This window comes from Pristiophorus japonicus, unplaced genomic scaffold (assembly GCF_044704955.1).
Source record: "Pristiophorus japonicus isolate sPriJap1 unplaced genomic scaffold, sPriJap1.hap1 HAP1_SCAFFOLD_1741, whole genome shotgun sequence".
Classification (NCBI taxonomy): Eukaryota; Metazoa; Chordata; class Chondrichthyes; family Pristiophoridae; genus Pristiophorus; species Pristiophorus japonicus.
In genome coordinates, this window is record NW_027251425.1 from 21,250 (window position 1) to 43,568 (window position 22,319).

The 22,319-nt window shown below is 51.2% G+C and overlaps 1 protein-coding gene across 1 annotated transcript; it reads left to right on the plus strand.

Annotated features, from left to right (window-relative positions):
- Positions 1-4,643: 4,643 nt before the first annotated feature.
- LOC139243559 (nuclear factor NF-kappa-B p100 subunit-like) lies at positions 4,644-22,080 on the plus strand (the record flags this gene model as incomplete). The annotated part of the gene is made up of 7 exons (XM_070870791.1): positions 4,644-5,101; positions 18,607-18,640; positions 18,728-18,794; positions 19,209-19,249; positions 21,004-21,102; positions 21,359-21,510; positions 21,947-22,080. Coding segments are annotated over exons 2-7 (526 nt in total), but the record flags the coding sequence as incomplete, so codon positions are not given.
- Between the last annotated feature and the right edge of the window lie 239 nt (positions 22,081-22,319).

The following is a 22,319-nucleotide window of genomic DNA, read 5'->3' on the forward strand; positions in this document are numbered from 1 at the left end:
GAGTCTGTGACCCTTCATCAGAACTGGAAAGGTTTGAGATGTAACGGATTGTTAAGGAAGTGCAGGGGCAGCGAAAGGGGGAGGGGAGGAAAGAACAAAAGGGAAGAGAATGCTGAAGTCAGGCCGCAGGGAATGACCGAGGGTGGAGGTTCCGGCGTTTGGAGCAAATGATGAATTGTGGAAGATTGAGGTGGGAGCTGGCCCTGAGGCGGACTGCCCATTCGGGAAACTCCCGAGTACTTCTGTGATAGCCTGGGACGCTGGCTCCTCTTTTCCCGGGAGAACCCCGTGCCTTTTCGGGGAAGCCAGCCTGCCCCGGGCAGGGAGTTGGCAGCATACTGCCCCAAGGGTCTGCAGATGAGGACAATGCTGTTGGTGCCGCGGAGCTGGGCAGTGGGCAATGCCCGGGGAGCGGGACTGGCAATGTCCGGGGAACGGGACTGGCAGTGGGCAGTGTCCGGGGAGCGGGACTGACAGTGCCCGGGGAACGGGACTGGCAATGCCCGGGGAGCGGGACTGCCAATGGGCAGTGCCTGGGGAGCGGGACTGGTAGTGGGCAGTGCCTGGGGAGCAGGACTGGCAATGGACAGTGCTCGGGGAGTGGGACTGGCAATAGGCAATGCCCGGGGAACGGGACTGGCAGTGGGCAGTGCCTTGGGAGTGGGACTGGCAGTGGGCAATGCCCGTGGAGTGGGACTGGCAATAGGCAATGCCCGGGGAGTGGGACTGGCAGTGGGCAGTGTCTTGGGAGTGGGACTGGCAATGGGCAGTGCCCAGGAGTGGGACTGGCAATAGGCAATGCCTGGGGAGTGGGACTGGCAATGGAAGGGGGAATGAACCATACGCTGAGAGAGCAGGCGGAGGCTGTGGAGAGAAGGGCCAGGGATACATGGATGCTGGCAGGAGGTGAGTCGTGGTGCTGACTCCACACCGGAGGAAATCTCGGCCAATGCACTGAATGAAATGAATGGCTTGCTCGAGCAGCTGATGCTAGCCAGGGCTGTGCTGCCCACTTCACGGCGTTCATTCAGCAGCGGATACAGCTCCCGCTTGACCAACTGCAACAACAGAATCAACTCATCACGAACCAGTTTAGTGTTAAATGGATAAGAGATGGGGCAACAGCAATATAATGGAGACTCACACCTCTTTATTTTCCTACCTATGATCCCCCCTCCCTCCTCTCTGAAAGCACTGACGCCTTTCTGCAGGTTGGTTCCATGGATGTCCCCAGGTGAACATTGTCCATGCATGAGCCTTGATATTTGACTGTGGGGGAATCACATCTCAGCCTCAATCCCCTGCTAACTGCCCTCACCTCCCACTCCACCAGAGGCTGCTGGGCCTCAGTCTGGAGAAGGAGCCCGGGCTGATTTGCCATCTCCCTCGCCCAGTCCTGATGCAGTAGGCCTACATCAACCCAGCTAACATCAAACCTGAGTGTCTGTGATCCCCACCGCTCACTGCACACCTTCCAGCAGCCACTGCAGGAGCAGAACTTATACACACACATTTCCACTGGGAACAGAGAAAAATCTGAGTTTCAATCTTGTAGTTGCACGGTGGCCGGGCACGTATAGCTTCAGAATAGGAATTGAATCTGCCATTCCTTGCTTCATACGGCTTCGCACCACGTCACAACATACTTTGCTAAAGATTTTGGGTAGATATGCAGGTGCAACCAGCTCCTCCAGCCCTTCAACCTTCCACCCACGGGTCAAGTAGTTACAGTCCTGACTAACGGGCATGGTAGCCTAGTGCTTAGGTCACGGGCCTAGTAATCCAAAGGCCTAAATGATCCAGAGACACGAGTTAAAATCCCACCACGGCAGCTGGGGATTGTAAATTCAGACAATAAATAAAAAGTTAGTATCAGTAATGGTGACCTTGAAACTATGGGATTGTTGTAAAAACCCATCTGGTTCACTAATGTCCTTTAGGGAAGGAAATCTGCTGTCCTTACCCAGTCTGGCCGGTATGTCACTCCAGACCAACAACAATGTGGTTGATTCTTAACTGCCCTCACCACCTCCTTCTCAAGGGCAAATAAGGATGGGCAATAAATGCTGGCCTTGTCAGCGACACCCATATCCTCTGAGCAAATACATTTTTTTAAAAACGAGTTCACCTCTTTATATATCTCAATGACATCACCTCTCCGACAGCAGCTTAAGTTTCTATAATCTTCCTTTCACCAGCAATGGTTCTTGTTTGTTTTGTTTGGGGGTGACCAGGATTGTGCACTGCATTCCAGATGACTCTTTCATATTTCATAAGGAGATATTTCATAACTTTCAACAAAAATATATTCCAGTGAGAAGGAAAGACTGTAAGAGAAGGGAGAACCATCCATGGCTAACTACGGAAATAAAGCTTGATATCAAATTGAAAACAAGGTTATACAAAGCGGTCAAGATTAGTGGGAGGCCAGAGGATTGGGAAACATTTTAAAACCAGCAAAGGACGACTAAAAAAAATAATAAAGAGAGGGAAGATAGATTGTGAAAGGAAACGAGAAAGAAATATAAAAACAGAAAGTAAGAGTTTCTACAGGTCTATAAAGAGGACGAGAGTAGCTAAAATAAATGTTGGTCCCTTAGAGGATGAGACTGGGGATTATTAAATGGAAAATAGAGAAATGGCACACTATGAATAAATATTTTGTATCGGTCTTCACGGTAGAAGACACTAAAAACATCCCAATAATGAATAATCTAGTGCTATAGGGAGGGAAGAACTTAAAACAATCACTATCACTAGAGAAAAAGTACGTGGTAAAATAATGGGACTAAAAGTGGACAAGTCCCCTGGACCTGATGGCCTGCATCCTAGGGTCTTAAAATAAGTGGCTGTAGTGATAGTGGATGCATTGGTTGCAATCTACCAAAATTTCCTGGATTCTGGAGAAGTCCCAGTGGATTGGAAAACCGCAAATGTAACAGCCCTGTTTAAGAAAGGAAGCACACAGAAGGAAGGAAACTATAGACCAGTTAGCCTAACATCTGTCGTTGGGAAAATGCTGGAATCTATTATTAAGGAAGTAGTAGCGGGACATTTAGAAAATCATAATACAATCAAGCAGAGTCAACATGGTTTTATGAAGGGGAAATCGTGTTTAACAAATTTATTAAAGTTCTTTGAGGATATAATGAGCAGGTTGGATAAAGGGGAACCATTAGATATAGTGTATTTGGATTTCCAAAAGGCATTCGATAAGGTGCCACATAAAAGGTTACTGCACAAGATAAGAGCTCAAGGGGTTGGGGGCAATATATTAGCATGGATAGAGGATTGGCTAACTAACAGAAAACAGAGAGTCGGGATTATTGGGTCATTTTCCGGTTGGCAAACTGTAACTCGTGGGGTGCCACAGGGATCAGTGCTGGGGCCGCAACTATTTATAATCTGTATTAATGATTTGGATGAAGGGACCGAGTGTAATGTAGCCAAGTTTGCTGCTGATACAAAGATAGGTGGGAAAGCAAGTTGTGAGGAGGATATAAAGAGTCTGCAAAGGGATATAGGCAGGTTAAGTGAGTGGGCAAACATTTGGCAGATGGAGTATAATGTGGGAAAATGTGAGGTTATCCACTTTGGTAGGAAGAATAGAAAAGCAAAATATTATTTAAATGGAGATACAGAATGCTGCAGTACAGAGGGACCTGGGGGTTCTTGTACATGAAACACAAAAAGTTAGTATGCAGGTACAGCAAGTGATCAGGAAGGCAAATGGAATGTTGGCCTTTATTGCAAGGGGGATAGAGTATAAAGGCAGGGAAGTCCTGCTACAACTGTACAGGGTATTGGTGAGGCCACACCTAGAGTACTGCGTACAGCTTTGGTCTCCTTATTTAAGGAGGGATATACTTGCATTGGAGGCAGTTCAGAGAAGGTTCACGAGGTTGATTCCTGGGATGAAGGGGTTGTCTTATGAGGAAAGGTTGAGCCTATACTCATTGGAGTTTAGAAGAATGAAACATACAAGATTTTGAGGGGGGCTCAACAGGGTAGATGCAGAGAGGAAGTTTCCCCTCATGGGGGAGCTAGGACTAGGGGGCATAGTTTCAGAGTAAGGGGTCACCCATTTAAGACGGACATGAGAATGAGACAGAGTCGTGAATCTGTGGAATTCTCTGCCCCGGAGAGCTGTGGAGGCTGGGTCATTGAGTATATTTAAGGTGGAGAGAGACAGATTTTTGAGTGATAAGGGAGTCGAGAGTTATGGGAAGCAGGCAGGGAAGCGAAGCTGAGTCCATGATCAGATCAGCCATGATCTTATTGAATGGCGGAGCAGGATCGAGGGGCCAAATGGCCGACTCTTGCTCCTATTTGCTATTTTTCATTTATCTGCACAATAATGTAACTGATCCAAAGTCTAACTGCATCGTCCCTCCCTGCTCCCGACACGTTCTGGATCCAGCTCATCCAAGTCAGACTGCTGCGGGAAATTCCAGTCTTTCCCGAGCCTAACGCTGAGCCTGAGCACCGGCTGGGGGCCGGGGGCCTGCCCCTTTAAGGCCCAGGCCCGCTCCCCGCTCATTGGAGCGGTTGTAAGGGAGATTTGCATACGTTGGTGATCTGCACCAATCACAGAGCGAGCTGACCCCGGGCCGCCAATCCGCGTGCACGTTGTCCACGACAAGACGTCACGGGAAATCCCCGAACCCCCAGCCCGCGCTGCAAATAGCAACAGGGACTTTCCAGAGGGGCAGAGATACAGACAGAGAGAGGGATAGAGATAGATAGAGAGGACAGAGACAGAGATAGAGATAGAGGACAGAGAGACATACAGAGGGAGACAGAGACATAGAGAGAGAGGGCCAGAGAGACATAGACAGAGAGAGAAAGACAGAGGGGGAGAGAGACAGACAGAGAAAGAGACACAGACAGAGAGAGATTAGGCGAGAGGGCGAGCGAGACACACGCAGGGAGAGTGACAGACCCAGGCGGAGGGTGCAGAGAGAAGCCAGAGCTGGGACAGTGAATCGAGGGGCCCAGCAGGACCTGCCCGTGAGCAGCAGCCACCGGATGAGTGAGCCCTGAGGTCCGCCCGTTGTTTGGTCCCGAGTGAGCCCGGGGCGGCCGAGCCTCCTCCCCCAAGGTAAGCTTGTTTGGTTGTGTTTTATTGTGCTTCGTTGTTGTGTGTACACTGAGCCGGAGCCCCCCGGGTCCCAGCTCCTGGGTTGGACCCAAGGCTTTGGGCAGATTGGAGCCCATCCATGGACACACTGAGCGTCAGTGTGATGGGTTCTGGAGGTTCACTCCCTGCTCCCAGCTGGGATCCCAGTGAGAGCTTCACAACGGGCCTCAGGCTTGAGGAGAGCCTGGTGTCCCACTCCTGGTAGATGTTGCTGGTTTGGGAACGTTGATTGGGTGGAAGGGACAGGGTGGGGTTCAGCTCCGAGGAATATTCTGCCCCGGGTAGCAGTCTGTGATGATGGACCAGAGCCTTCAGAGAGGAACTAATCCCCCACCAGGTGTCAGCTGGGTTCACATGCATTGGAATGACCTGCGTGTCAGTACAACACCTCCATGCACACAAACATCCTTCACTTAAAGCTGACACAGTGCATGTGGCGATGTGTCAGCTAGCTGCCTGATGGACTTCCCCCGATGGGTCAGCGAAGTGGGACTGAGTCAGAGGAAGTCCCAGGTTTGGTTCTCAGGCTGTGACGGATTGGCTGAGCCCAGCCTGGCCAAAGGTCAGGGGGGCCATAGTTGACCGCTGGGTTTGGAAGGGTCACATCACCCAATCCCATTCCTGATCACTAACTTTCACTCCCTGGCTGGAAATATGTGGACATTGTGTCTTTGTCAAATCACACGTCGATGTGACGGCCTCCGGTGTCAAATAGCCTGCCAACACTAGCTTGCCGAGGATCACCATGGGCTAGGTGCTGTAGTGTTGCCACGACCCATGGTGTGAGGAAATCACAGCAACAAATATTGTGGAAAATGACACCATGCTGTGCTTTTTCTTTCTCGATCTGGTGGCATCTCCTGATAACCATCTAGCCGTGAATTTTGAACTCGTGTCATTTTATAAAGAGACTCAGTATTTCTACCGTGCTTTTAAACCGTTGAGTCTGAGTGCCGGAATTCCCATGGGTTTTGTGTAACGGCAACTGTGCAACTATGGTTACACAAAATGTATTTGGGTTAAAGTTCTGGGTCTGAAAGTTTTGTTCTTTTATTCGGTGACATTCGCTGGGGCATGTAGAGCTTGAGGTTCTGGAGGTCAGCTGTTTGATCCAAGACTCGTGACTGCTGAGAATCAGATCTCTCCACTCCGAATAACTTGGAATAAGAATGCAAAGTGGGGCTTCATTCATTGTAATCTTCGAAAGCTAGTTGGATTGGATGGTTGCAAATGTTACACCATAACCGTCAGTAGTGGGAAAATTGCTATAATTCATTATCAGAGACAACTCATTTGCAAACCCTCGCTCGCTGTTCCCTCTCGACTTGAGTATTCTAATGCACCTGGTCATCCTCTCATCCAGCCGCCAAAAACTTGAGCTCATCTAAAACTCGACAGCCCGTGTCCTAACTCGCACCAAGTCCCGTTCACCCATCACCACCGTGCTCGCTGACCTACATCGGCTCCCTGTCTGGCAATGCCTCGATTTTAAAATTCTCATCCTTGTTTTCAAATCCCTCCACGATCTCGCCCTGCCCTATCTCTGTAATCTCCTCCAGCCTCACAACCTTCCAAGATCTCTGCGCCCCTCCAATTCTGACCTTTTGAGCATCCCAGATTTTAATCGCTCCACCGTTGGCAGCTGTGCCTTCAGCTGCCTGGGTCCTAAATTCTGCATCACTGGTAATATCACCACTACACCACCATCCCCACTGACACCTGGGAGTCCCTGGCCAAAGACCGTCCTAAGTGAAGGAAGAGCATCCGGGAGGGCGCTGAGCGCCTCGAGTCTCGTCGCCGAGAGCATGCAGAAATAAAGCGCAGGCAGCGGAAGGAGTGTGCGGCAAACCAGACTCCCCACCCTCCCTTTCCTTCAATCACTGTCTGTCCCACCTGTGACAGCGACTGTAATTGCCATATTGGACTGTTCAGTCACCTGAGAACTCACTTTTAGAGTGGAAGCAAGTCTTCCTCGATTCCGAGGGAATGCCTATGATAATGATGATGAAACTCTGGAATTCCCTCCCTAAACCTCTCTAACGAAGACACTCCTTGAAACCTACCTCTCCTGTCCTAACATTTCCTTATGTGACTTGGTGTAACATTTTGCCTGATAACGCTCCTGTGAGGCACCTTGTTGGACATTTAATTAAAGGTGCTATATAAATGGTGGTTCTGGTTTAAGGTTTGTGAGAGGTCAGGTTTGTGAGAGGTAGCTCATATAAAACTAACATGATAGAGTGTCTGAAGTGGTGACTCGATGAGGATCAATGGATGTCATATTCAGGCAGTTTTTGATGAGGTTTTGCACAAGAGGGCACCTGGAAAGATAAGCAGTCTCATAACATGGATAGGGAACTGGTTGGGAGTTGGAGACAGAGATAGGATAAAAGGGACATTCTCGGATTGGCCGGCAATAACAAGAAGTGGTGACCCCCAGGTAATGAATGACCATTTTGGGGGAATAGAGGGATGGTTATCCAAGTTTGAGATAATGTTAAGCGAGGAGATGGAGTGTTTTGTGAAGACGACGAACAAAGGGATTGAGGGATCCTGATACATAAATCATTGAAAGAAAGACTTGCATTTATATAGCGCATTTCACGACCACCAGACGTCTCAAAGTGCTTTACAGCCAATGAAGTACTTTTGAAGTGTAGTCATTGCTGTAATGTGGGAAACAGCGGCAGCCAATTTGCGCACAGTAAGCTCCCACACACAGCAATGTGATAATGACCAGATAATCTGTTTTTGTTATGTTGATTGAGGGATAAATATTGGCCAGGACACCAGGGATAACTCTCCTGCTCTTCTTCGAAATAGTGCCATGGGATGTTTTACGTTCACCTGAGAGGACAGACGGGGCCTCGGTTTAATATCTCATCTGAAAGAAGGCACCTCCGATAGCGCGGCACTCCCTCAGCACTGCACTGGAGTGTCAGCCTAGATTTTTGTGCTCAAGTTCCTGTCAGTTACCCGAGAGGGAAAAGGGGAGGGAGAGGGGTGGGGGGGGAAGGGAGGGTCAGTTACCCGGGGGGGGAAGGGGGTGGGTGGGCGCCGGGTCAGTTACCCGGGCGGGGGGGGGGGGGGGGGTCAGTTACCTGGGGTGACGATTTGCCAGGATAGTATTTGAGATGAAGCAATTGAGCTGTGATGAGAAATAAGTTAAATTTGTTGGAGATGAAGAGGTTAGAGGGACATCTGATTGTAGTGTTTCGAATAATGCCGACAATTGCCAGGGTATAATCCCTCCCTGTGGTATGTGAATCCAAAATATGGGGTTGTAGAATCATACACTGCAGCCCATCACGCCTGTGCCTGCTCACTCTCCACATAAACTGTGCATCCAATTCTGCTGCCCTGCCTTTGGCATGTCTCCTTTTGTCTTTTTCCTTTTCAGATGCTAAGTGATGCAATAACCCCTTGTGATAAAGCATTTCCTGTTCTAATAACGCATTGTGTTTTTTAAAAAAAAAACTCTTAATCTCGCCCTTTGTTCTCATGTAATAATCCTCAATCTGTGCCACTTGTGACTGATTCGCTGCCCAGTGGGAACAGCTTTCACGAGCGGCTCTTTCACAACCTTTCATCATTTTGAAAACTTCTCTTAGATTCCCCTTAAACTTCGCTGCTCGAGTGAAAAGGCAGCAATTCTTGGAGCCTTTCCTCATAACCAAAACCTCTTATTGCCGGTATTATTCTAATCTTCACTGTCCCCTTTACAAGCTCCTACAATTGGACCAATTCTGGTTAAAGATCAGTTCATGAAACATTTCTTCACTGGGAGAGTGGATCGCTGTGGAGGCAAAGTGCGCGGAGATGTTTGAGGGGAGCGGGACCGAGGGGCCCCAGCAAAAAAGGCAGTGGCCCCAAACCAGCCCAGGACAGGGGCCAGATGATGCAGGAAGGTCAGTCGCTCACCGCTTTGTCATAGCTCCCACTGGCACTTTCTGCAACAGTTCATCACTGCTACTGAGGGGGAAACCCTGGTGTACACACTGTGTGTGGTCTGAGGGGATGGGGGGGGGGGGTGCTCTGAGGGCCGGGGGTGGGAGGGTATCTGAGGGGAGAGTGTGTCTGAGGGCCGGGGGGAGAGGAGGGTCTGAGGGATGGGGGGGGGGGGGGGGTGGAGGCCGAGGGTGTCTGAGGGGAGGGTGTTTTTGAGGGCCAGGGGAAGGAGGTTCTGAGAGTGGGAGCGGGGGGTCTGAGGGCCAGTCTTTTTTAGATTTGTGACAACTGGGGTTGTTTTCATTAGCGCACAGAGGGGTAGGCGGAGAGCTGCTGGAGGGGCCCAGAACGATGCAATAAATTGGGAAAGGGTTGTTTCTTCAGTCGGTGAGTCAGTAACTGGAGGGAATACGTTTACGATCATCACCAAGAGCACAAAGGGACAATGGGGGTAAATGTTTATGTGGAAAGTTGTTGGGCATGGATAGCCCGACCAGCAATGATTGCAGTACTTCCTGCTTCATCAGTTGAAGGAGTGCTCTCGGAAACGATCACCAGTAAATCCATGTCTGCCTGCAGGGTGGAGCAGTGTGGGATTTACCATCCTTCAATAGTGTAAGAAAAGACTGACCACAAACCTTCCCATTCCCAGGTCCCTGAGGACCATTCATCACCGGATCCTGCGTCACTGAGACCGCGGCTGGTCCAGCAGCTCAAAGTGATTGGGCAGTGGGAGTGTGTGTTGGGACAGAGTAGAGGGAGCTTTACTCTGTATCTAACCCCGTGCTGTACCTGCCCTGGGACTGTTTGATGGGACAGAGTAAAGGGAGCTTTACCTGTAGCTAACCTGTGGTATACCTACCCTGGGAGTGTTTGATGGGACAGTGTAGAGGGAGCTTTACTCTGTATCTAACCCCATGCTGTACCTGCCCTGGGAGTGTTTGATGGGACAGTGTAGAGGGAGCTTTACTCTGTATCTAACCCCCTGTACCTTCCCTGGGAGTGTTTGATGCTGGTGCTCGATGTCTGAAATGGAAAGTGTTCCATTTGCAACACTAACATCCCTCTCTTTGAAGACAAAACTAAAAGTATTGAGCAGTGCCTTTGATTTTATGTAAACCACGCGAGCTTCCTATTTTGTCTTTACCTGATCTGAGCAGGTTCAACCAAAAGTAAGCTGTAAGCTTTCTGGCTGTATGGTAATGAAGGTGATTTCCTGAATTCGTGCTGTATCACTCTATAAAATGTCGATTTAAGCTGAGGAGAAGGAAGTAAAAATAATATCCTTCAACGAGGGAAATTCCAGGGTCATCTCGGTAAGGAACACTGACGTAAAAAGGTAGTCACTCTGGTAATTGGACTTACCGAGCCAACGGCAACCGCCCATCCAATATACACACCGACTGAATCATCATCATTATAGGCAGTCCCTCGAAATCGAGGAAGACTTGCTTCCACTCTAAAAGTGAGTTCTCAGATGACTGAACAGTCCAATACGGGAATTACAGTCTCTGTCACAGGTGGGACAGACAGTGGTTGAAGGATAGGGTGGGTGGGACTGGTTTGCCGCACGCTCTTTCCGCGGTCTGCGCTTGCTTTCTGCATGCTCTCGATGACGAGACTCGAGGTGCACTTCCTCCACTTAGGGCGGTCTTTGGCCAGGGACTCCCAGGTGTCAGTGGGGATGTTGCACTTTGTCAGGGAGGCTTTGAGGGTGTCCCTGTAATGTTTCCTCTGCCCAACTGGGGCTCATTTGCCGTGAAGGTGTTCCAAGTAGAGCGCTTGCTTTGGGAGTCTTGTGTCGGGCATGCGAACAATGTGGCCTGCCCAATGGAGCTGGTCGAGTGTGGTCAGTGCTTTGAAGCTGGGGATGTTGGCCTGATTGAAAACACTGAGGTTGGTGCGTCTGTCCTCCCAGGGATTTGCAGGATCTTAGAGACATCACCAGCCCGCCCATCCAATATTCACACCGACTGAACCAACAGGTAGATATTGGGCTGCATTATGTTGGGCATAGTTTAGATTTGTTGGTATTAGACGGCACTGTGAAGGGTTATAATTGGAATTGCTGTCCTGTATGGTATCAGCTGTGGCTCAGTGGGCAGCACACTCGCCTCTGAGGCACAAGGTTGTGGGTTCAAGTTTCACACCAGGGACTTGAGCACAATCTAGGCTGACACTCCAGTGCCATGCTGAGGGAGCGTTGCACTGTCATCAGTGCCGTCTTTCAGATGCAACGTTAAACCAAGGCCACGTCTGCTCTCTTAGGTCGATGTAAAGGATCCCATGGCACTATTTTGAAGAAGAGCAGGGGAGTTATCCCCGGTGTCCTGGCCAATATTTGTCCCTCAATCAACATAACTAAAACAGATTATCTGGTCATTTTTTTGGGAGCTTGCTGTGCGCAAATTGACACTGCATTTCCTACATTGTAACAGTGACTACAAAAGCGTTTTGGGGTGCCCTGAGGTCGGATGGCATTGTATTGGACATAGTTGTACTTGCTATAGGCATTAGATGGCATGTTCTTCCTTTTTAATGTAAGTAACTAGAGCTTGTTGGTAGTGAGATGGAGCATTGCAGTAAGGAAGATCGAGAAGAGCGTTGGTGTGATGACGCAGCCCTGCTTGACTCCGGTCCGGATGTGGATTGGGGTCTGTGGTGGATCCATTGGTCAGGATCAAAGAGCACTCCTCTATGCCCTCCTGTATGGCTCAGAGAGGCAGACCATATACAGCAAACACCTCAAAGCGCAGGGGAAATACCACCAGCGCTGCCTCCGCAAGGTCCTACAAATCCCCTGGGAGGACAGACGCACCAACGTCAGTGTTCTCGCTCAGGCCAACATCCCCAGCATCGAAGCATTGACCACACTCGACCAGCTCCGTTGTTCGCATGCCCGACATGAGACTCCCAAAGCAAGCGCTCTGCTCGGAACTCCTACATGGCAAGCGAGCCCCAGGTGGGCAGAGGAAACATTTCAAGGACACCCTCAAAGCCTCCCTGATAAAATGCAACATCCCCACCGACATCTGGGAGTCCCTGGCCAAAGACCGCCCTAAGTGGAGGAAGAGCATCCGGGAGGGCGCTGAGCACCTCGAGTCTTGTCGCCGAGAGCATGCAGAATTCAAGCGCAGGCAGCGGAAGGAGCGTGCGGCAAACCAGACCCACCCACCCTTTCCTTCAACCACTGTCTGCCCCACCTGTGACAGAGACTGTAATTCTCGTATTGGACTGTTCAGGCACCTGAGAACTCACTTTTAGAGTGGAAGCAAGTCTTCCTCGATTCTGAGGGACTGCCTATGATGATGATGATGATGAAGTAACGAGAGTAGCTGAACTCCAAGATTGGTTGTGCTAATGCACCATTGCCTTGGGAGGCTTGTGATGAGAGGGTGCTGTTAGAGATTGTACCCTGCCCCCATAGCACCATCAGGCTGGGAGGGGGGGGTCCTCTTAGACTTGGCTTTTATTGCCTTGGCTATAGAAAAAGAAGTAGTGATGTAATTAGGTGATGGAGATGATTCAAGGAGATGATGGGGTAGATAAGAGGAAAACTGTTCCCTCTGTTGGGGGAGTCCAGAAAAAGGGGACGTAACCGTAAGATTAGAGCCCGGCAGTTCAGGATGATGTCAGGAGGCACTGCTTCACACACAGGGCAGTGGGAATCTGGAACTCTCTCCCCAAAAGCTGTCGAGGCTGGGGTCAATTGAAAATATCAAAACTGAGATTGATAGTTAGTTGTTAGACAGAGGGCACGGGACCAAGATGGCTAGATTGAGTTCAGCTACAGACCAGCCATGGTCTGATTGAATGACTGAACAGGCTGAAGACTGATTGGCCTCCTCCTGTTCCTCTGTTTTATGTTTTTACTGATATTGCCATGTGATCTAAGTCTCTCGTTCCTTGTCCCCTGGAGTCTCAGGTTAGTGATTCGGACTTTGGTCCTTCCCTGTACTGACATCCAATTCGAACTCTCCCCGCACAGGCCGGAGATCGAATCTGGCACCTTTCTGGGCTGTGTCGCTCTGCTATTTCCTGGAAACACTCGCGGAATCCTGAGCTCCACTCGTGTTGAAACTCGTGGGAAATCCTTAGGTTTACATTTTCAGTTGAGTGTGTGTTCCAGAAAAGTCGCCCAGTTCCTTAGAGAATTCAATCCATCAAATAACGAACCAAAATCTTTCTTTCTTTTATCAGAACCTTGGGACAGGACCAGCTCCAAGTGCAATTTGTCACATTCAAAGAAAGTAAAAGCCTGCATTTCTATGGTGCCTTTCACGTCCCAAAGGGCTTTGCAGTCAATGAAGTACTTTTTGAAGTGTAGTCACTGTTGTAATGTTGGGAAACGCGGCAGCTAATTTTCCCATAAACAGCAATGTGATAATGACCAGATCATCTGTTTTTGTTATGTTGATTGGGGGATAAATATTGTCCAGGACCCGGGGAGAACTCCCCTGCCTGCTTTAACATCTCATCCCAAAGATGGTCTTGGCTATTGGTCTTGAATTTAATTCCATCCAATGACTTACTCCAGGTAGCAGCAGGTACAATTCCTGCCCGCTCTGGGGAAGAAATCTTTTACTCGACTCATTCTCGCTTTGAATTAGTGTTACAATCATATCCGTTTGCCTACACTGCTACTTCATCTTCTAACCAGAGGAAGTTATCTTTCATTTTTCTTCTGTGAATTGTTTGAGCATCAAGGTGTAGGAGGGAGGTGCTGGGAATCAAACACTTTCTTTTTCAGCAAACAACATCCGTATCAAACACTCTCAGGGCAGGTATAGCACGGGTTAGATACAGAGTAAAGTTCCCTCTACACTGCCCCATCAAATACTCCCAGGGCAGGTACAGCACGGGGTTAGATACAGAGTAAAGCTCCTTCTGCACTGTCCCATCACACACTCCCAGGGCAGGTACAGCATGGGGTTCGATACAGAGTAAAGCTCCCTCTACACAGAAAAGCACTTCACTGCATCAGTATGACATCTGTCCAAGTTCTGTAACAGCCATGGCTTTGAGTGAGACTGATAGTTCATGCGGAATGAGGAGTTGCCTGTGCTGTGCATCTACTCGATACTATCCAAGCTCATCATGAAGGATCTTTTATATTCATTTTTGGTAAACAATTAAAATTAACTTTTGATACGTGTGTATGGACGTGTGTGTATGGACGTGCGTTGGGGCTGCGTGTATGGACGTGCGTGCGTGTAGGTGTGTTGGGGGCGTGCGTGTGTCGGTGTTTTGGAAGCGTGTGTGTTGGGAGTGTGTGTATGTAGGTGGTTTGGGCGCGTGTGTGATGGGGGCGTGTATGTACGTGTGTATGTAGGTGTTTTGGGGGCGTGTGTATGTACGTGTGTTGGGAGCGTGTGTATGTATCGGGTGGATTGTAAGACAGCTAATGATCTATCTGCTGACACTGGTGATTCACCCCCACAGGACTTCAATCCTGCCAGGTAATTCCGAGAAGGAGATTCACCTCCGCTCCCACGCTACTTGTTGGGAGTTTTTTAAATCAAAGGAAGCCTGATTCTGGCAGGCTAACAACCACACATTGAGTTAGCTCTAAAGTGCATTTACAATAAAATAGTTCCCCCTTTTCAAGTAATTTTGAGATAACTCAACATTGAGCCTCCTCCCTCGATGACACCACTCTCACACACGTAGATGAGGGGGTGTAGGCAAATGTCGGACCGATGCGTTACTGCTGGCGTCAGATGGGGCTGCTGCTGTCAGCACTTTTCCTGGAACAACTTGGAGATTTAGATCAACAGAATTTAAAAAAAATTCCCCCATGTCAGAATTGCTTTCACAAGCGTAGGTGGCGAATTGATCAGTCTCACGGCTTTCAACCGATGGCTGACTTCCAGTTGCTCATGTGCTGACACGGCCAATCCACTCGGGATACCAGGGCTGCTTCGGTGCTCATAGACCGGATATACGGCACAGAAACAGGCCGTTCGGCCCAACCAGTCCGTGCTGCCGTTTATGCTCCACTCGAGCCTCCTCCCGTCTTTCCTCACCTAAATCTATCAGCATTACCCTCTATGCCCTTCTCCCTCGCATGTTTGTCCAGCCTCCCCTTAAATACATCGATACTATTTGCCCCTGTGGGAGTGAGTTCCACATTCTCAACATTCTATGTGTAAAGAAGTTTCTCCTGAATTTTCTATTTCATTTCTTGGTGATTATCTTGTTTTGATGACCTCTAGTTTTGCTCTTCCCCACAAGTGGCAGAGGGGAGGGGGATCGCAGTGCTTGGAGTGGTGCGGGAGGAGGGAGCAGGGTGGGAGGGAGAGAGGGAGCAGGGTGGAGGGGAGGGAGCAGGGTAGGGGGAGGGAGGGGGGAGGGAGCAGGGTGGGGGGGAGGGGAGGGAGGAGGACAATATGTTGGTTGAGTTGAGCTAGCCTTTATGATGCAGAAATGGAATGAGGAGTTGGTTGTACAGTGAAGGGCCTGATTTGCTGGCAGAGGGATCCTGTTTCTAGGTGAATGTCTGTGTTGAAACCATTTCCTGTGTACTTGTTGTGAAAGGTAGAGGTTGGGCCGGTGCGGCCAGTCGTAGGAAACTCCTGGTTACCAGAACATCCTGTCACCGTGCTGTACTGTGGGGGGTTTCCTCCTCGTCTGGGCCTCACTCTCACACACCTCGCGGTATCCCATCCTGTGGGCCCCAGCCCCTGTTACAGCCCCCATCCCCCCATGTTACAGCCCCCCTCCCATTACAGCCCCCCCCCCCCCCCCCCTGTTAACAGCCCAGTGTCCCGGTGAAGTGAGTGATGATGTGAGCAGCGCTCTCTCTCTCGCTGGGCTCAGGACCCTGGATGTATTGTGGGCTGCCCCGTGAATTCTCCTTCCCCACTCGCACCGGCTAAACATTGCGACCCACTCCAGACACGGTATGTTTTTATTGAGAGAACTGATTCGCTGAGGCGTGCACACACTTGGTGCAGTCAGGCCCATGGTGCCCCACGCTCCACAACGGAGGCATTCTCTCCAGAAATGGCCGGTTGAAGAAGAGCGCGGGGCTGTGAGCTCTGCAGCCTGCGGCCCTCTATTTCACCAGCAGCAATGTGAAGCAGCCCGCACTCCCACTGCAGGCGGGCGGCGTGGGCCCAGTACGGTGAGGCTTCCGCCGAGCACCGGCTCCACAGGACACCGAGCACCGGCTCCACAGGACGCCGAGCACCGGCTCCACAGGACGCCGAGCACCGGCTCCACAGGACGCCGAGCACCGGCTCCACAGGACGCCGAGCACCGGCTCCACAGGACGCCGAGCACCGTTTGGGCGCCACCTTTCAACTGCGACGCCCTCAATCTGAACCAAAGGCCACACGATCATAAACAGCAACTTGCATTTATATAGCGCCTTTACCATAGTAAAATGTCATGGGGATATAGGTGGCCAAGAACATGGCAAATGGAATATAATGTGGAGAAATGTGAAGTTATCCACTTTGGTAGGAAAAATAGAAAAGCAGAGTATTATTTAAACGGAGAGAGATTGGGAAATGTTGGTGTTCAGAGGGTGTCCTTGTACACCAATCACTGAAAGTTAACATGCGGGTACAGCAAGCAATGAGGAAAGCAAATGGTATGTTGGTCTTTATTACAAGAGGATTTGCGTATAGGAGCAAAGATGTCTGGGGAGACCACACCTGAAGTATTGTGTACAGTTTTGGTCTCCTTACCCAAGGAAGGATATACTTACCATAGAGGGAGTGTAACGAAGGTTCACCAGACTGATTCCTGGGATGGGGGGATTGTCCTATGAGGAGAGATTGAATAGACTGGGCCTATATTCTCTGGAGTCTAGAAGAATGAGAGGTGATCTCATTGAAACATATACAATTCTTACAGGGCTTGACAGGGTAGATGCAGGGAGGATGTTTTGTCTGGCTGGGGAGTCTAGGACCAGGGGTCACAGTCTCAGAATAAGGGGTCGGCCATTTAGGACTGAGATGAGGAGAAACTTCTTCACTCAGAGGGTGGTGAATCTTTGGAATTCGCCCCAGAGGGCTGTGGAGGCTCAGTCATTGAATATATTCAAGACCGAGATCGATAGATTTGTGGATATTAAGGGAATCAAGGGATATGGGGACAGCGCAGGAAAGTGGAGTTGAGGTCGAAGATCAGCCATGATCTCATTGAATGGCGGAGCAGGCTCGAGGGGCCGAATGGCCGACTTCTGCTTCTAATTCTTATATTCTTATGGAAGATAGAAAAGTATGTAACTGATGGTAACAGCCTCGTGATGTGCTGTGTCTGAGGCATTTGAAGCTGTTTGTGTTGAGATTTGATCCCGCTACTGTGAGAATCTCTTTGGTCGTGCCGATATTTTCTTTTAAAACTCAGTGCAACAATCAACAGAGGGACCGCGGTATCCGTGTGGAGGGACTGGCCACACCCCACATATAATCCAGGCTGGCACAGTCGCCGCTCTGTCGGAGGGGCAGTGCTGAGGGAGCGGCGCGCTGTCGGAGGGGCAGTGCTGAGGGAGCGCCGCGCTGTCGGAGGGGCAGTGCTGAGGGAGCGCCGCGCTGTCGGAGGGGCAGTACTGAGGGAGCGCCGCGCTGTCGGAGGGGCAGTACTGAGGGAGCGCCGCGCTGTCGGAGGGGCAGTACTGAGGGAGCGCCGCGCTGTCGGAGGGGCAGTACTGAGGGAGCGCCGCGCTGTCGGAGGGGCAGTGCTGAGGGAGCGCCACACTGTCGGAGGGGCAGTGCTGAGGGAGCGCCGCACTGTCGGAGGGGCAGTGCTGAGGGAGCGCCGCACTGTCGGAGGGGCAGTACTGAGGGAGCGCCGCGCTGTCGGAGGGGCAGTGCTGAGGGAGCGCCGCGCTGTCGGAGGGGCAGTACTGAGGGAGCGCCGCACTGTCGGAGGGGCAGTACTGAGGGAGCGCCGCGCTGTCGGAGGGGCAGTACTGAGGGAGCGCCGCGCTGTCGGAGGGGCAGTACTGAGGGAGCGCCGCACTGTCGGAGGGGCAGTACTGAGGGAGCGCCGCGCTGTCGGAGGGGCAATACTGAGGGAGCGCCGCGCTGTCGGAGGGGCAGTACTGAGGGAGCGCCGCACTGTCGGAGGGGCAGTACTGAGGGAGCGCCGCGCTATCGGAGGGGCAGTGCTGAGGGAGCGCCGCACTGTCGGAGGGGCAGTACTGAGGGAGCGCCGCGCTGTCGGAGGGGCAGTACTGAGGGAGCGCCGCACTGTCGGAGGGGCAGTACTGATGAAGCGCTGCACTGTTCGGCGATCCTGGCATGGTTGTCAAGGCTCAAGGTGGTCACTGGGTGGAGGGTGGGGTTGGAGTTAAGGATCGGGGAAAACATAAAATAAGAAAGAGAGGATGGAGTAGGACGTTTGGTTTGGGGAGGTCACTATGGGGTCAAGGCTCGGGGAGGTCTCTGAGGAGGTATCTCGGTTCCTCATTAGTGGCCTCCCTGCAATATTGGAGTGCCGGAATTGTGTGAATGTGAGGGTTTGGCACGGTGGTGAAGTGACAGGATCTTGTGTTTGTCTTTCAGGATGGACGACACGTATTGCCTGGGGACGCAGAATGTGAGTACGCTGTGTCCGTGAATGGTTTGCTGCGGTCCCTGGCACCTACCTGCATGCTCACCCTGTGTTGTCTTTATTTACTCTCAGGACGCCAGTGACTTTGGCCAGCTGGACCTCAACATGTTGAACAACCCCGAGCCCGCATTCGGATCAAGTAAGTGAGGTGTGGGCGGAGCTTATACACGTCAATCAGGATACACCGGCCATCGTTCGCACATCACCCACAGCAACACGAGCAAGTGCCTCCGTGCTCCTGCACTGGGCCTCCGGGCGGGGGGGAGGGGGATCTGTGCCCGTGGGGTGGGGTCTGTGTCTGTAGTGGGGGGGGGGGGGGAAGAGTCTGTGTCTGTGTCTGTGCGGGGGGCTGTGCCCGGGGGCCGCAGGAGATGGAGGGAATGGGTTTGGGGTGATGTGGGTGGGGGGGGGGCGGCGGGAGGGGAGGTCTGTGCCCATGGCGGGTTGGAGGGGGGGCTCTGTGTCCATGGTGGGGGGGGGGGGGGGGTGATGTGGGGGTGAATGACAGCAGGATTTGGGGTAACACTGACCAACTCTTGTTTTCCTCTTGCAGCGGTCGGCCCGTTTCTGCACATCACTGAACAACCGAAGCAGGTAAATCCCCCGCACTGACCGACCAACCGACCCGGCTCGGCTCCTGGGCAGGCTGGGACCGGCACAACCAGTAACACATCGATTTCATTGGGGCAGGATATTGTAGGAAACCAGCTTGTGTTTGTGGGTATGCTGAATGTGCTGCCTGGGAGCGCACCAGGCAGTGGGTGTGAGGGATGGGTGGGCCACACTGGTGCCGTGCGGACCCTCGAAGCCGAGCCTGTTGTTGGGGTAACGTAGAGCGGGTTTGCCCCTGGGCTACATCAGACCCGGGGGTACTGGGTGCCAGAAATTGAGCTGCTTTATCCCTTGCCTTGATGGCCACAAAACTTTAATGACTTGAATTATCCCTAGCAGTTGCAGTTACAGAGATTGCCGGGCCGGTTGCTGGGATTGCCGGGCTGGCAGCCTGCGAGACACGGGCCTGGTTCACGGGTCCACAATATAGCAGGTCCCAGACTGTCCACGCGCAATGGCACGGGTTGTCTGCTGAGGCCTGGGTGACTCGCACCATCAGCCCTGCCTCAAATCCACGTTGTGTAAAGGTCTGAAACTATCGCTCTGTTCCGCCCATCTTGGTTGTGTCCCCACTGAGGGAGCCCCTAGGTCCCCCAGACCCGGACCCCACCTCCCAGACCTCCCTCCCCCGACCCAGGCCCAGACCACCCCAGCCCAACCCAGTCCCTCCCCCAGGGCACCAGACCTAAGCACCATTCCTTTTCGTTGCCCTCCCATGTCCAGAGGCACTGAGGCCAGTTGTTGCTGCCTGGGGTTCAGACCGGGAATACTCCTGGTCCTTCAGCCCAGAGCCAGCTGGAGGCCTGTGAACCATTGAATGTACGAACCAATCAGCCTCACTGAGTTTGGGCCTGTGCTGTGAGGATGTTGTGTGCGGTGGTGTATAATTGTGGTATTGAATAAACCCATGGGGGAGGGAGCTGATCATTCAATGATACCGCACAGAAGGAGGCCATTGGCCCATCGTGTCCATGACGACACTTAGAAAGAATTATCCAATTAGTCCCACTCCCCCCGCTCTTTCCCCGTAGCCCTGCAAAATTCTCCCCTCCAAGTATTTATTCATTTGCCTTTTGAAAGTTGGTATTAAATCTGCTTCCACTGACCTTTTCAGGAGCGCGTTCGAGATCACAACAACCCGCTGTGTTTATTAAAAAGCATCTCCCCTCCGTTTTTGCCAATTATCTTAAATCTCTGTCCTCTGGTTCTCTGCTCCAAGGAGAACAACCCCAGCTTCTCCAGTCTCCCCCCATAACTCAAGTCCCGCACCCTGCTAGTCAATCTCCCCTGCACCCTCTCCAAGGCCTTCATATTCTTCCTAAAGTGCAGCTCCCAGTATGGGACACAGTTCTCCAGCCGGGGCCCAACCAGTGATTTATAGTTTAGCATAACATCCTCACTGGTGTACTCTATGCCTTTATTAATAAAGCCAAAGATCGTGTATGCTATATTAACACTTTCAAAAATTTGTGTACATCCACCCCCAGGTCTCTCTGTTCCTGCACCACTTTTAAAATTGTCGCCTTTAGTTTATATTGCCTCTTCTTCTTTCTTCCCGAATGAATCACTTCACTCTTCTCTGCGTTAAATTTCATCGGTCATGAAATTTTCACCAGCCTGCCCATGTCCTCCTCAAGTCAGTTACTGTCCCCTCACCGTTCCAAGTTCCATGTCCTCTGCAAACTGTGAATGGCGGCCCGTGACCCCGGAGTGACAATGTGGTGTGTTTGTTGTAGAGAGGATTCCGCTTCCGCTATGGCTGTGAGGGGCCTTCACACGGGGGTCTGCCTGGAGCGTCCAGTGAGAAGAATCGCAAGACTTATCCCAGTGTCAAGGTCAGTGAGTGCACGGGGAGAGGGCAAAGGTCAGTGAGTGCCTGGGGAGAGGGCAAAGGTCAGTGAGTGCCTGGGGAGAGGGCAAAGGTCACGAGCATGGGGAGAGGGCAAAGGTCAGTGAGTGCAAGGGGAGAAGGCAAAGGTCAGTAAGTATGGGGAGAGTGCAAAGGTCATGATGTGTGAGGAGCGTTTGAGAGAGGGTAAAGGTTAGAGAGTGATGGGTTTTAATTGAATTAAATGTTTAATTCTTCCACAGATTTTTAATTACATGGGTAATGCAAAGATTGTGGTGCAGCTGGTGACGGCCAAAGACTCCCCCAGGCTCCACGCCCACAGCCTGGTTGGGAAGCAGTGTACGGACGATGGAATCTGCATTGTACCAGTGGGACCAAAGGACATGACAGCACAGTAAGTTCACAGTGTCTACGTCTCAGTGGCTCACACCGCATGTGCAACCCAGGTAGGGTGCCCCTCAACGCTGGAAAGAGTAGGACCCAGAGTGAAGTAAATCCACATATAAAGGACATGCATTTATTCAGAGTCTTTAATGACTTCCAGACATCCCAAAGTGCTTTACAATTAATGAAGCACTTAGTGTAGTCACTGCCATAATGTGGGAAATGCAGCAACCAGTTTGCGCACAGCAAGCTCCCACAAACAACAATGTGATGATAATCGCCAGACAATCTGATTTTCGTGATGTTGGCTGGGGGGATCAATATTAGCAGCATAGGACCAGCAGGAGGTCATTTGAGCCTGCTCCGCCAATCTTGGCCAGAACCCCCGGGAGCGCACCCTGATTTCTCCGTCACAGTTACCCAACGTCTGCATCCTTGTTCACCAGGTTTACTAATCTGGGCATTCTACACGTCACAAAGAAGAATGTTCCAGAGGTGCTGCTGGACCGGGTGTTTAATGAGATGTACCAGAGAAACCCTTTGGACACCAAGAACATGATAAGCAAGGCCATCCTGACAGGTGAGTTCAGTGAGGAGGCTCACTGCAGGAAAACCGAGTGCCCAGTTAGACAGTAACGTCCTAGGCAAGCTTTGGGCTCTGCGTTTTATAGCTGTCTTGTTATCTGTGGGAGGTTTTATTGCTGAGGTGGAAGTAGTAATTCCGGAAATCCAGCCCAGAGTAGGGAGAGACACAATGGGACAGTGCAACATTGGATCACCGGAGCTCGCACAGCTGAGTTTATTTGGTGGGGGTGGAGG